General features: G+C 46.2%; 1 protein-coding gene across 16 annotated transcripts in view; it reads left to right on the forward strand.

Annotated features, from left to right (window-relative positions):
• Positions 1–16,460, forward strand: part of NIPBL (NIPBL cohesin loading factor) — a 1,722,939-nt gene that overhangs the window by 709,227 nt on the left and 997,252 nt on the right. For all 16 annotated transcript variants that reach the window (XM_085631078.1, XM_085631072.1, XM_085631074.1 and 13 more), the window contains one exon: positions 12,431–12,534. In XM_085631078.1, coding sequence (XP_085487204.1) covers positions 12,431–12,534 — 104 coding nt within the window. The remainder of the gene's footprint in view (positions 1–12,430; positions 12,535–16,460) is intronic.

Consider the following 16,460-nt stretch of genomic DNA (forward strand, 5'->3'; position numbering starts at 1 on the left):
GCGAACTCTGCCTCTCACTGGCGTGGAATGGGCCTGAAAGGTCGGACTAGGAAGGCTTTGAGGCAGATGCTGCGGGAGCAGATGTGGGCTGACCGGTCTGTTTCCCTGCTCCGCCTCGGCGGAATCCGCGACCGCGTTGAGGCTGGTTCTGCGGCCTGTGGCTAGACGGATGTGCGGGGGCGCCCCTTCCTTGGCCACGAAAGGGGCGGCGAAAAGTGGAAGTTTGCGGGCCAAGAGGCCCAAGGACTTGGCCGAAGCCCTGGATTCCTTAAAGCGCTCCAGCGCACTATCTGCTTTGTCGCAAAAAGGAGACGGCCATCAAAGGGCATGTCTATGAGAGTGCTCTGGACATCCCCGGAGAAATTTGTGGATCTCAGCCAGGCGTGGCGACGAATTGCCACCGTCGTCGCAATCGCCCTACCTAGCGCGAGTCCGTGGTGTCAAGCCCACATCGAATGGAGTACCGTGCTGTATCCCGCTCCTCAGCAAGAGCCTGGGCAAGCCGTGTCTGGGCCTCCTCCGGGCACTGGGGCTGCACGTCCGCCACCGTATCCCACAAGGAGTGGGTGTAACGGTCCAAATGGCACGCGGTATTAATGGACCGCAGCCCCAAACTGAGGGAGGAAAACAGGTTCCTCCCAAACTGTTCCAACCTTTTGGATTCCCGATCCGGAGGAGCGAACGGGAAGGTGGTCTGGGACGTAGAGGCCTGGATAACCTGACTCTCAGGGGTAGGGTGCACTGACAAAGCTGGGGTCGCCCGGAGCAGGGCGGTGGTGCCGGGCCACGTTCTCGTCCACAGGAGTGACTGTAGAGGGCTTGGACCAGGTGCCCATCAAAACGTCAGTGAGTGCCTCATTGAACTGCAGTATTGGCTCCGAAGAGCTTACTGGCGGTTGAAGCACCTCAGTGAGGAGGTTAGTCCTCACGGCCACTGCAGGGAGCTCCAGTTGAAGGGCTTCGGCAGCCCTGCGCAGCACCACAGAATAGGTTGCACCCTCCTCCGTAGCCACGGAGGGAGGAGAGATGAAGCCAGCTTCAGGGGAAGTGCCAAGACCACTGGCATCCCCCAGCTCGTCTGCCCACGTCCTGACTTAACTGGCACTGCTGTGCCAGAGGGTCCTCAGACCCCTCCTAGTCATCCCAGTCATCAGTCTCCTTGTAGACAGGTAGAAAGGACGGAGCCGGTCGGTAGATGAAATGCTCATCCATCGGCGCCGGGCGGCGGTGCTCCGACGCCGGACCCGGACCGTGGCTAAAACTGGGGACGTCGTCGTCTGAAGACGGCGCCGGGGGCGGCACCATAGGGGTCGGCGCAGGCAGAGGGGTCGTGAGGTCAACCGGCGTCGACCGGGATCCAGGCCTGGATCCCACGGGGACCTGCGGCGTCGGGACCAAAGTCGACGCCACCAGGGCCGAAGCCGCCGGCTCGCTAGCCCTCCCAAGCGGACCCGCGGGGCCCGAAGGTGCGCCGACAGGCCGAGACTCCTCATGGCCACAAGGACGTCTCGAACCTCGTCCGGAGTCGCGTTAGGCCCAGGGACCGGAGGGCATGGGGCCAGACGCGACTCCTGCGGCTCTGATGGAGTCGCGTGGGTGGTGCCACCCGAACCCTTAATCGAGTCGCGCCACTGGCAAGGGGAGTCAGAAGAGCGATGTCGCCTCTTCGACTTCTTCTTACTGTGCCTCGACTTATCCTTAATGCGAGGACTTCGAGTGGTGATGACTTCGGCTCCGCAACCGGTCCCTCGACCTCCTCCTCGACCGAGATCTCGAGCGGCGCGGAGCCGACTGCCGGAGCTCGAGGAACTTGTGGGACCGCTCCCGCCTAGCCTTCGAGGTCAAGGCCCGGCAGTCGGGGCACGACTGGGCATCATGGTCGGCCCGAGGCAGAGACACAGATGGTGGTGATCTGTAACCGACATCAGGAGGTCGACTCAAAAAAAGAACCAAACAAAAAAAAGTCCAAAAAGTTTAGTCAAAAAGTGACTAAAGGGTATGCTCTTCCCAGATCTGCGCTTACTGGCACGGAAAAAAGAAGTGACATCAGCGCGCGAGGGCGGCGTCTAAGTACTCCATCATCCCAGCGAATACGACGACGGATGCGGAGCCGCAGACGACGCCTAGCGACGCGCAAGGGTATTGCTGACGAAAAATCTTTCTGGATCCAGCCTGACGGCTGGGGATATTCTAAGGTAAGGAATCTAACGTGTTTCATTCATATCTGTGTATACACTCGGATCATTTCCATATGATCACTCTTCAACAAGTGCTCCCACTGCTGCAACAAGGCGATTTCCTTGCCACACTAGATCTCAAGGATGCCTACTTCCACATTCCCATACATCCTGTTCACAGGAAGTACCTAAGGTTTGTGGTGGACGGACAACACTACCAGTTCACAGTCCTTCCATTCGGGGTAACAACCGCACCCAGAGTATTCACGAAATGTCTTGCGGTAGTAGCGGCACATCTCAGAAGACAACAAATTCCTGTCTTCCCGTATCTAGACGACTGGCTGATAAAAGCCAAGTCATTCCACCAATGTGTTCTACTCACTCACCAAACCATCCAAATGTTACACAACTTGGGGTTCACGATCAACTACCCCAAGTCTCCTCTCCAGCCCTCTCATATACACCAATACATAGGAGCTACCATAAACACCTCCATAGCCCTAGCATATCCCCGTCCAGCCAGGATAGCCAGTATACAAGCTCTTATCACAAAATTTCAAAACCAACACACTCTTCCAGCCAGAGTGTTCATGCAGCTCATAGGCATGATGGTATCCTGCATCTTCATTGTGCTTTATGCAAGACTTCAAATGCGTCCCCTACAGGAATGTCTAGCGCGTCAGTGGAACCAAGTTCAAGGACAACTTACAGATCTGGTGTTGGTGGACAGCCGCACACATCGCTTTCTACAGTTGTGGAACATAACAAACTTGTCCAAAGGGCAGCCGGTCCTAGAGCCTCTTCCACAGATAGTGCTGACAACAGACACATCACTTACAGGATGGGGAGCCCATCTCCTCAGACACACAACTCAGGGCAAATGGACCACTCAACAGAAAGTGCTCCATATCAATCACCTCCAACTGCTAGCAGTATTCCTAGCACTCAAATCCTTCCAACTACATGTACAAAACAAGGCTGTCCTCATCCGGACGGACAACATGGGAGCCACGTATTACATACAAAAACAAGGAGGCACACATTCTCTGCAGCTGTCCCAGCTCGCACAGAACGTTTGGAGAAGGGCCATTCCTCAGAACATATACCAACTTGCAGAACACCTTCAAGGGGTTCACAGTCAGATTGACGATCTGTTAAGTCGACAAGACACAACAAATCCACGAGTGGGAACTGCATCCCCAAGTTCTACTGCCCTTTTTCCAAAAATGGGGCCAACCAGACATAGATCTGGTTTCCACACACAAACGCAAAATGCCCAACCTTCGCCGCCAGGTTTCCGCACCCGGAGTCAAAGGGCAATGCGATATGGATGAACTGGTCAGGCAGATTTGCGTATGCTTTTCCGTCTCTCCCACTCATTCCACTAGTGGTACGCAAGCTCAGGCAGCAGTCTCTCAAACTGATCCTAATAGCTCCCACATGGGCACGCCAGCCGTGGTTCACAACACTACTGGAACTCTCACTAGTTCCACACCAAAAAACTGGATCTCTCCCCGTCCTTAATAACCCAGAACCATGGAGAGATCAGACATCCAGATCCAGGTCAATTGAATCTGGCGATCTGGCTCCTGAAGTTCAAGAGTTTGGTTACCTTAACCTGCCACCAGAACATTATCAAAGAAGCCAGAAGACCTACTACTAGAGCTTGCTATGCTGCAAAATGGAAAGGATTTGCCATTTACTGTGCTAACAATAATATACACCCACTAGATGCCATCCAGAACGTCATTTGCTACTTACTACATTTGCAAAGATGTAATTTAGCATGCTCATCCATACGTCTGCACCTAGCAGCGTTAGCAGCTTACTTACAAAATCGACAGCACTTGTCACTCTTTGGAGTCCCTGCGATCAAAGCCTTCATGGAAGGACTTAAAAGAATTATTCCTCCCAGATTACCACCCTCTCCAGTGTGGAATCTAAACATTGTTCTTACTAGCCTTATGGTCCCCCTATTTGAACCTCTACATAAACGCAAACTACAGTTCCTCACATGGAAAGTAGCTTTCCTTATCGCAATCACATCTCTCAGAAGAGTAAGTGAAATCCAGGCTTTAACCATACAAGAACCATTCTTTAAATAACATCGCAACAAAGTGGTTCTTAGGACAAATCCAAAATTCCTTCCAAAAGTCATATCTCCTTTTCATCTTAACCAGTCAGTGGAGTTACCAATGTTCTTTCCAAACCCAGACTCTGTAGCAGAGAGAGCTCTTCACACCTTAGATGTTAAAAGAGCCTTTCTATATTACATTGACAGAACTAAATCTTTCCGCAAAACAAAACAATTGTTTGTAGCTTTCTCTCCACCACATAAGGGCAACCCCATCTCCAAATCTGGGATTGCTAGGTGGATAGTTAAATGTATCCAAATATGCTACCAAAAAGCTAAACGCACATTAACAGTTCCCCCTAGAGCGCATTCCACACGTAAACTAGGGGCTTCCATGGCATTCTTAGGGAACATTCACTTAGAAGACATTTGTAAGGCAGCCACATGGTCTACAACACACACCTTCCCTAAACACTATTATGTTGACGTACAAGCAAAGCAACAAGCTTCTGTGGGCCAAGCTGTCCTTAAAATTTTATTTCAAACTACTGCGACCGATACAGGTGACCACCGCTAGGGGAGATACTGCTATATAGTCTATGCTAGTGTGTGATCTGCAGCTCATATGCATCGAACGGAATATGCTATTTACCAGTATGCATCTGTTCTTGGCATGTAGAGCTGCAGATCCACACACGCCCACCCACCTCCCCGGGACCTGTATCTGTTCCAGCTTTATCTTACTTAGATGTCACACATGGACATCTCTTTCTCTTCTACTAACTCCCTCATATCCCATCATGGCGAAAAACAATCTAAGGATGGAGTTGATGCCCATGCGCACTATCGTCCAAGGGAGGAGTCTCCTATCTCGGGACTACAAAGACTTTTTCCAAGACAACAACAATGTGCAAGCATCCGAGCCCAACACCAGATGGCGATCTACTATGCATGTGTGGATGTGCAGCTCAGGAGGACAAGAGGAACCCATTGGAAGCTATACAGGATTACCGAGACGGCACTGTGCGGCTAAGTAAAGGGGCTAATATCGTAACTAGGAGGTGATACGTGTTCGCCTTACACGGCAACATTAAAATAACAGCGGTTTTCCTCATAGAATACGGTGAAAATCGCTAAAGACAAATCGAGGACGAGTTTGCAATTAAGAATAATCTGCCCCGTACTGAGAAGACGCAGGAGCAGGGTCTTGTAATACAACAACCAATATCGCTTAACAAGATGTTCTTGACTAAATGATAAAGAACAAATAGATAATCCACGAATCCGAGGAGATCAAGATATGTTATAAGGAGTTTATCACAACGGCAACCAAACAGTGCCTATAATAAGAGAGACGATGAAACATTTTTTGTCTTGAAAAAGATGGACAATTAGATTAAACCATCGAAACGCGTCGACGCAGCATTACAACACAATCTGTGGGAACAGCTTTTCTTGTAGACACTGTATTAATATATTGTGTGTAGGAAAAGCCTTTTTGAAATTTATTAACGGATGTGTTATCTAATGACAAATTGTACTGTCTGTCTTTGTCTCTAAGTTTGTGGGATTGCTAATTGCTAGGTGTAGCTATTGTGTTACGTTGGGTCAGAAAAACTGTATTTAAGTAAGGTGTACATGTTGTGCTCTTGAATTTAGTAGAATTTGCATTAAGTACATATGACATTTGTATGTTTTGGCAATAGATGCATTTATGACAGGATCATAAATTGCTTTTGTTTGTTTTTAACCGGCTTTTAATAAAATATGATGTTTTTATTAAATTGTATAGTGGTATGATTCATATTAATTAGACATATCCTAGCACATGGGCTTATGATTGTGTACCTGAATATAACAATTCAGTTTCCTAATATTATTAATTCCTATATTATATTGCACCACGGGAATTTTATTTCTACCAGAAAGTAGTACCCTATTCCCCTGGTTGGTTAAAGGGGTCTCTCTCATCTCTATTCTAAATATGGATCTGCAGCTCTACATGCCAAGAACAGATGTATACTGGATGCATATTCCTTCAAACGGTACCCTCAAATGTGCCTTAGATGGAGAAGACACTGCGGCTAGGGGCATAAACCCATCTATTATGCTCAGAAGACATGCGTGGCTATGCATTTCTGGGTTCAAACCTGCAATACCACCGCATATGTCTCTCTTGATGGAGAACATCTTTTTGTTTCAACAGTAGATGCTCAAATGGATTTGTTTTTTAAAAAGACACCAACACTGCCAAGTCTATGGGTGCTCTACAGAGTACAGCACAAAAACAGTCCTTTCAGATGTGCCAAGGTAGAGGAGCTGCAAAAACCTCTACCACGAAAAATACGTCCTATTACCGGCAACAGTACCATCAACAGAGTCGTGGTTGCTATCGTGGAGGTCACAAAAATAAGGGCAGAGGAAGAGACACACTCAATAAGGGCACCTCCACCCCACAACAAAGTGACTTGCTCACACAAACCCCAGCCTTAAAACACCTGTGTGTGTGTGGGGGAGGGGGAAGGGAGAAGCTACAATCCTGCCATCTGTTGAGTGCGGCTCAATATTCCAAAATACCATCCTATCTCAAGTAGCATTAGGGAGACTCATTGGCTTCCAATCAAGCAGCGCATCGAGTTTAAGGCTTTATGCCTGGTGCATAAAGCACTGTATGGTGGCGGGTCTGGCGACCTTTAGAAACTTTTTCAGTGGTATTTACCAAATTGGAAGCTTAGATCTGCCAACAAAGTATTAGTTTAGGTCCCCAGGCTCTATAAGGCCAAATGCCGAGGTAGAAGTTTCTCATGAACTACCTGCCAGCATTAGGTGTCAAAATTCCAGACCCCGGTTCAGGAAAATGCTTAAGACCTGGCTTTTCCCTGCAAGGGAAAAAAGCCATGTGCACCCCTCCGCTATTGGCTCCTCTGCTACACATAGCGCCAATACACCTCGGCATTTGTGCGCTCTACAAGTTGTCTACTTACATCGGTCTCCTCGCACTCTGGGCTGTCCACCTTGCGCTGAAGCGTTTCACCCGACATTCAAGACCCTGTCCCTGCTTGTTCAGATGGACAATACCACCACCACTACCACCATGTATTACCCCAACAAGCGGGGGACAAGGTCCAGACCTTTATCCCATAAAGGCCAAGCAATTTGAAATTGTTTTGTAGCCAAAAACATGTGGATCACGACAACTCGCCTCCCAGGTGTGCAGATGTGCAGGCAGACACTTTCAGCAGGGTTTGGCAGTAAAATCATGAATGGGTCCTTCACGACAATGTCATGCAAGACTTCTTTAGATTGTGGCTCTTTCTGTGCATTGTTTTGTTCACCACCCCAGAAAACAAAGTGCCAAGACATAGCCTCCAGGTACGTCCAACCAGGGACCCTGAGTAATACCCCATGAATCGACTTGTCAGGCAAATTTCTTTGCCTTTGCACCAATTCCTCTGATCCCGACAGTCCTCCTCAAGCTGTCCCACTCGAGAGCCAGACTCATCCTGATATCCGTGGAGTGGGCACTTTAATGGTGGTTCACAGACCTCCTTCGCTGTCCACAACGTCTACATCTCAAGCTGTCATGCTGGACAGATCTGCTAACTAAGGTCGGAGGCCAGATAGTTCAGCCCAGTCTCTCTTCTTTGAATTTGGCAGCATGACTCTTGAACTAGTGCAGTATGGACACTTGAATCTGCCACAAGACTGCATGGGCCACCTCAATTAGGATCAACACCTGTTATCCCATTCAGAAATGCCTTCAAGTCGAAGAGGCTTTGCATTTTGTTTCTTCCAAGAACTTAGATCCTACTACTTGCCAGGAAGAGGTCATTCAGCCCTAGCTTCTCCATGTTGGAATTCTTTCCATACTAGTCCACTTGGCTGCACTCACCGCTTATAGAAAATCTCCTTCACAAACCTTTCTTTTTTTTTTTTTTTTTTTGAAATATCTTTATTAAGTTTTGAGTGTCATTTTCCATTTTTAACAGCGAAAATATTTGCTACAACATGTAGCGACACATCTTATAGCACTGCAGAACGCATTTGCGAATTGTCCACATGGTCTTACATTTGTCTGCCCATTACATATATGGCCCATTATATCGTGCAGTTGTTAGAGGTTGTTAGAGGTGTGACATTATGCATATCGCATTGGGTCTAGTACATTGGGTCTAGTACAACTTAGACTCCATTGCTATATTGCGCATTAATAATGAAAGAGGGGAGAATGAACAAGGATGGCGGGGTACAACATTGTAAAGGGAGCTGGAGCAGCCCGTATAACTGCTGGTGACTGTATGAGTGCTTGTTGCTGTGTACACCCCCTTTGTGTGTCCTGGTGATTGATGTCTGGCCTTCACAAACGTTTTGTTTCAAAATCCCAGTGATTAAGGACTTTCTTGAAGGGCTAAAGAAGCTTTTCCCTCCTATTAGGCGTCCATCCCTACCATGGGAGCTTAACATAGTCCTTTCTTGACTCATTCAGACCCCTTTTGAACCTATTCATAAGGTGTCCATCTCTCTTGGAAAACATCTTTCCTCACAACAATTACATCAGCTCGTAGGGTTAGCTAATTCAAGAGTTATGTTCCCACAAGCCCTACACTGTCAACCACTCTAACAAGGTCTTTATGAGGACTCACTGTAAATTCCTCCCCAATGTAGTTTCGGACTTTCATGGATGAGAGGCGAGTCTTTTTTCTAGTTTTAGCTAGACAAGACTCATAACATACGTAGATTGGACCAATTGTTGATAAATTATTGCCTGGTCCGTACAGGTTTAGCTACTTTCAAGCAATCCATCTTGCGATGGATAGTGTCTTGCATTCTCTTAGGCTATCAAAAAAACAAGCCCTTATCAGCTAGACCGAAGGCCCGTTCTTCTAGAGGCAAAGCAGCTATTGTCTGTTTGATGAAAAACTTTAGTGGAGATCTGTAAAGTGGCTACATGAATGTCTGTTCACACATTCACCACGCATTGCTGTTTGAAATCTGATGATTGAGCAGACGCTCAAGTAGGACGAGATTTTTGCCAGGGCCGATTTTGCACCCGTGCGGCGTACCGGGGATTTGCCCGGTGCCCGCTACGGCCAGTCCGGCCCTGTCTACACTTCAGATATTCTATAGAGATGTACTCCGGGAATTCCGCACGTGGGCGGAACTAGTGAAATGCCTTTGACTTCTATAGCAAGCTGGCTCTTTATGTGATATATTAATGATCTGATATACCTTGTAAAGAGTTCAGGGGTTCCCTTGTACATGGACAGAGGCAAGCTGCAGCAATCCCAAGGTCTCTATCAGGGTCTAATGTGGTTGAGCAGCTTTAGGCTTAACTGAGACGGGTGCAAGACATCTGCAAATACACACCATGATCAATAAATAACACACACTACTCTAAAAGGAGATCCATGCCAATTTATAAAAATAGCAAGTATATATATTTGTTTATGTTTAGGCATCTGAGAGAAATCATACAGGTAAGTACATTTTTAAATATAAATTATTTTCAGTTCAAAAAGTGGACACTGCAATTTTAGAGTTCTGCAATGTTATCCTATAGATAGAAGAACGAGTTCTGCAAACAGACTAGCAGAGAACAGGGTTTAAGTGAGTAGGTAGGAAGGTGGTGCCTGCTCACAGTGAAACGCTAGTTACTGTTTCATATGTAGTGGGACGGTGCGTACAGGAAGGGGTTAACCCTGAACCCCCTGCTTAAAGACCAGAGGTCTTATACATGTGAGAACGAACCTGCTCACACGTCTTAAAATTTAAAGCAGAGTAAGTACTCTAAGTAATGTGTTTTTCTTTTATTCTTGAGAGATTGCCCAGCCAAGTGTTGGCTGGGCAATCTCTCAAGAATAAAAGAGAAACTCATTCATATGGTGAATGTTTGTGTCGTATAAAGTGTATTCCTGTGCAATATAAGTGTTGTTGAATCCTCATAGACAGAGTACTTACTCTGCTTTAAATTTTAAGACGGGTGCGCAGGTTCATTATCACAAGTTCTGCAAACAGGTATAGTACAGTGACTTACAAGGCCAATCTCCAGGAGTTAAGGAGAGTGGTGGGGCAGGGTCCAAGGCAATACCAATAGTACACCACCAGCGGCAGGGTTCAAAACAGCGTTGGGAACCCAATGTTATTCTATGGAGATCGGTCTCTGCGAAAAGAGGCTGCAGGCTCCGGCTAGTAGGCCAGTCGGGCTGAGCTATTTGGGGGGCTCCGGCCACTCGATGCTCAGATACGGGGACACCTTTTGCCCTCTTCTCCACAGCCCAGGGGTGATGGATGCAGAGGCGTCCTTAAGCATCTGGGGTATTCCTTCCTGGAACAATCACGGTAGAGTGGGCCTGCATGAATAGGCTGCAGGCGACGTCTGTGGGTCCATGAGGAGTGAAACTATGTTAGACTCTGGCTTTGGAGGGCTTGGGGTCCTAGTTGGCACAGTTGGCCCATTTCAACTTGGGCTTAGAGCGACGGGTGCAGTGGTGGCTTGAGGTGTCTGGTTTTGGGGGTTTCGGAGGCCTCAGAGTCCTTTCTTGTGGAGTTGCTGCAAGATGCAGGGAACAGGTCCGCTGTCGCGCAGGAGGTCTTGGTTCTTCTTCAAAGACAGGCAGTCCTCCCAAGTTTCTGGAGTCAACAGCTGCAGGATGAGTCGACTTTGGCGCAGTTTTCGATGAGGGATGCAGACAGGCCGGTAGGGCTAGTACCAGGTCATCTGCATCTTCGCTCCTCTCTGCTTTTGAAGCTCTTCGGTGCCTGCTCTCTTCTTCGGTCATCAGGATCTACTTCTCTGGTGCCAGGGACTCCCCTAGTTACTGAATTTAAGGGTTTTTGGGTAGTGTAGGGTGGTAGCTAATGGGCTACTGACCCCTGGGGTCACTACGACCCCTATACGACCACTTCCTGTGGGAAGTGGGCACAACCCTGTCCCAGAATTCCTAAGGATGCCATCACAAAGACGATTACTTCTGAAATATCCTGGGCGGAGACACACCTACGTGACTAGCTAATTTTCTCATATGTCCAGGTGCCTAGGGGGCCAGCTTCCTTTAGTGTGAGGGGGAGCCAGATTTGTGTATCAAAAGTGGCAGCTCTATGAAGTTTGCCGGCCTAGGAAGGCTAATCAGCAGGTTGCCCTGGGGAAGGGGGGTGTTACGCCCTCTTGCCGGCTTAGTCTTTTGTTCTGGGTCTCCGGAGAGCAAAGGCTCTCACCTTAGGAGGTCAGAACAGTGTGTCGAGTGGCAGACTGGCAGAAAGCAGTCAGGGAGCACACAAGAAGCTGGTAGGTTTTCAGGGGGTACCTCTAAGGTGCCTACTGGGTGCACATATTGGTAAATCCATCACTGGAATCAGTGTGGGTTTATCAATATGAGATGTTTGATACCAAACATTCCAATGTTTAGTGAAGCCATCATGTAGCTGGGAACATGTTTTCACCTTTGTCCAGCACATGTTTTAAATGTCTTCCTTGTCCTGGCAGTAATAGGACCGACAAGCACAGGGGCATATCTGCTCATTTAGGTATTCCCTCACATGTAATATTCATCACCCTACCATAGGACTGTCAGGCTTGCTGTAAGAGTGTCTTACAAATATCACATGTAGTGTTGGGGAACATGGCACACAAGAATGTGTAAAATTTCGTATTTTCACTTTTGTCTGCACCAAGACATGCAGCCTGCAATGGAAGCCTTGAGTGTGCTTGGTGAAGGGTCCCTTGGGGTGGCACAATTTGTGCTGCTACCATTATGGACGCTCTTTAATGCCCTAGGTACCAGAGGTACCATTTGCTAGGGACTTAGTGAGGGTGCTAAAGGTTTTGCCAATTGGGGAAATAATTGTACAGTTTTAAGGAAAGAACACTGGTACTGGGGACCTGGTTAGCAGGATCCCAGTATACTTCAGTCAACGTTGCATCAAATACCAGGCAAAAAGTGGGGGCTACTACAACAAGAACCCAGCTCCCTACAACTTCAGTGGCGATTCCCCTACGAGATAACACAAGTTACAGGTAAGAAACTAATCTTTAGATTATATCCATTGAAATCCTGTAATGACAACACTAAAACAGTTTGTCATTTGACTATCACCCTTGCTGCAGATGTGTGTACATATTTCTGCAATTATTGCATCTAAATCACTAGAACTGCATGCTAAGGGTATTTTGTTCTTGTAGGTGATGAGGATGAGATTCCTCCGGAGATGTTACTGGGAAAACATCAGTTGAATGAATTGGGAAGTGAGTCTGCAAAAATTAAAGCAATGGGCATTATGGATAAGGTATGGCACTGTTTGTTTTCAATTTAGTATTGATTACATTGACATGATTGATTACATTGACATGATTGATTACATTGACAATACAAAATTGATCCATTTGGTTAATGTGCTTGCTCATGTATTGAATATGTGAAGAAGGGTTTGATTCTACCAGGCATTCGATTGAACTAAAAGATTGTATTGCATAGGCCATGAGCTTCTTGCTTACCTTGGGTTTCTGGGTGTGATTTATTATATTTGAGCCAGCTATAATCCTGGTTTGGACAATGTATGCATTATAGCAATTGTTTTTGATTAGCTTCTTAAAAAGGTTGCTCTTACAATACACGTTAAACCAGTCTCTTTTAATAAAAGTTGTTTGTCAGAGTGGTTTGATTGGAAATACTTTTACAACTTGTGACATTCATGAACTGCACAGGTTTCTATTAATCAGCATGTGATTCTTGACTTTTTTATATGGTTGTGGCCTAATTTGCCAATATAAAGCAATCCTGATGCTTTCAGTAAAAAATTATTGAACCAGAGAAACAACCAGCACCCAAACCTTCGAACAGAGCTTTCTATATCTACATGCACTATTTATAGTTATTGCAACTTGGCCATGGAAATGCAAATGGAGGTGTGTTTCTACTGCAGGGGAAGGAAGGTTAGCTGAAAGAGCCCCAGCTGATGGAAGAGCCACAACTGCAGTTTTTCATGGTATCTTCTTTGATAGTCTAAAACAGTGGTTCCCAAACTTTTGACTCCTGAGGACCCCCATTGAATCACCACTGGAAGCCGGGGACCCTCAAGCAATTTGTATGATTTAAATTTCAAACATTAAAACAGTAATTCGAAAAAAAATAAACACACATGTGCACACAAAACAAATACTCAAATTACTAAGGATTTTACGGGCATATTTACATGCCCCTATTGCCATAGGAATGTCACTTTTTGTGACGATCCTGTGGTGATAGGGGCTTCGGGTTATCTACAAGGCAGTGTTAAGCAACATCACATGGTTTAACACTGCTTTGTAAATAAGGCCCCCTTTCACGCAATGCTTAGCGTGAAAGGGGTGGGCAGTGGGTGTTGCGGTGGGCCTTCCACCGCAACACCCATTGATTTTTATGCTGCCCCCTATTTACAAGGGCAGCCTAAGTAGGAAGCAGCGCCAACATTAACACCAGGGAGAACCAGGTCTTAACTTGGATAAACTAGGAGAAAGGCTTTATTTCTCCTCGTTTTTGCTTTTCCCATGTGTGCTGCCTTGTGCAGCACACATGGAAAAAGCAAAATGCATTGGATTGTTTATGTTCAGGAAGGTGACCCTTCCTGCAAATAAACAATCTTTAAAAAAAATTGCATTTTGTAACTTCCATGTGTGCTGCATTAAGCAGCACACCTGGAAGTGACAAAACTGCATTTCAAGATTGTTTAGTGCAGGAAGGGGGGGCCTTCCTGTACATAAACAATCTTCCCTTGCACGCAGACATCCTTGCACTATGGTGCAAGGGTGCCTGTGTTGCCGCTACACTACTAAGTGCAGCGCCAGCATGGGAGGAAACGCAGGGCTGTACCATATTCTTGTAAATATGGTGCAGTCCTGCGTTTCTGAAGTGGTGGAGCATGTCGTTAAGCCAAGGAGGCTAACGACACGCTCCGCCACTTCTGTTGTAAATATTTTTCTTAGTATTTTATATTGAAAGAATTTGCAAAAAACTAAAAATTCTAATGGGAAGGTTGGTGCTGCATCTCTGTGACCAACGTTTAAATGGTTGGTTTTATTTTGCAGTACGAGGCTCCTGCTCCTGCCAAGGCCAGACTGGAAACCCAAAGAAGGCCTGGCAAATGTTTTCAGACCAGTCCCCATACGGTGCACCCCAAGTGCAGTGAGTGAGGCTGACTTCTACAAAGGGGGCTTTGGGAGGCTTTCCCCCTAAGAAATTTAGGAAACAATGGTGCAGTCTAAAACACATTTATCATTATATATTGAATTGTATTAGCTTTTAACGAATAGTAAATGAAGTCGTTACTATGCACCAGGGTGCGACAATCTTTGTTGGGGTTCTTCAATGGTTCCCTTATTATCACTCTCCAACAGTGCCTCTCATCTCTTCATAGCGCCAGTTGTCACATGTATTTTATTTGATTTATAGCATCTCTTGTACCATTGTAGGATGTCAGAGCACTTTACATCACACACATTGACTTGTCTGAAATATTTTCTCATACCTAAATAAAGAGTTTGATGAAAGCATAGATAGATTTAGAATCTCTTGAGGCTTTAGAAGAGCAGATTTATCTAGAACCTCCATTAACAGTCACAATTGATTAAACTGGAACTAGTCTTTGACCAACAGTATAAGCAGGTAGGCTCATAGAATAGCTGACACACACAGGTCAAAGTTGGAAGAGTAATAAATTGACTCCTGGTTCCCTGCAGAGATGGTACTCCCTGCGTAAAGAAGGAATGAGCAGCCCCACCTGCTGCTGATCTTCCTAGACCCAGGTTAAAGTCATGTAAAAAACAGCCTCTTTAAAAACAGTGATGCCCAGGGTGGAAAGAAAATATATGCATATACGCAGGATCCCATATACATAAAGACCAATAATGCTACTGGCTTCATCATAGTAGCTTCTCCTTTTATCAAGAAAGATGGAAAATCGTGACGAGGTTGCATACAAGACCACCTCCACATGGCTGAAACAGCCACTTACACTATTACCACTTTTGAACATATCAGCACACACTTAACAACAAAGAATAACAAAACAGGAAATTGCAACCTGCTCTATCACCGACCAGGAAATGCACCCTCTTTCGGAGAAGGCTTACCGGAACTGATAATGCACAGTTCTCTTTCTTATGATAACAGCTTATTCCTAGTCGACTTCAACCTACACTGGAAAGATGAGGAAGACACACTCATACAGTCTGTAAACGATCGGGCAGACACATACCCAGAGGCGCAAACATGGATGCCATCATAGGGCACTTCGAGGCAGTACGTATTGACAACCTCCTTCCAGTCGACTGGTTGGACCACCACACCTTTGTTTCACATCAACCAAACTGGAAAATAGAATGAAGTACCTACGCCTCCTCCGAACCCCCCCCAAACCCTCCCACCTCCAACAGATGACCTTACTTCCCACTCTATTTCAACTATGTCATCCACCCTAGACCACCTAGCTCCCCAAAAATGTAAAAAGATCAGTTAGACTCCCTTGAGATTCTGGTTCAACAAAGAACTCAACGCTGAAAGAAGACAACCGATTGCGACACTGGAGTAAAACCCTCCTCATCCCACCTTCAACAGCTCAGAATGGAATGCAGAAAATATAAAAAACACATCTTGAAAGAGATGGCTGCAAAGTGCTGGATAAAGTAAAAAACCACCCCAAACAACTGTTCAATATCATAAAAAACAAACTTTAAAATTGGCAAAGCGAAATCTCCATATCTCCAAAGAACACTGACAATTTTGCAAAATTCTTCAATGATAAAATCACGAAGACCACCCCACACTGCATTCTACCGGAAACTCTCCCCTTAGAATGGAGGAATCCAGCCCACCTTTGCACTCACATAGGGCGACAATTCACGCTGAGCCCTCCAGATATAATTTAAACCAAGGATCCCCCTCAACTCACAAGAGATAGAAGACTCTTCTCGTCAAAGGACGACATCTCTAAGTTTATTGTTCATTTTTAGCCCTCTTCTCACCTTGCAGATCCTTTTCCGGCCTCCCTCGCGAAAAGCCTGAAACACGCACTCACACCTCTCTCTAGAAAAATGATAAACAGCTCCTTGAGTAATGGGCTGATGCCTGACTGCCTTAAAGTAGGACAAGTCCCTCTCTTGCTAAAGAAACCAGGTGAAGACCCAGACTACCTCAATAATGTTGGATCTATCTCCAACCTCCCCTTTCTGGCTAAAA

Source organism: Triturus cristatus, chromosome 2_1 (assembly GCF_964204655.1).
Source record: "Triturus cristatus chromosome 2_1, aTriCri1.1, whole genome shotgun sequence".
NCBI lineage: Eukaryota > Metazoa > Chordata > Amphibia > Caudata > Salamandridae > Triturus > Triturus cristatus.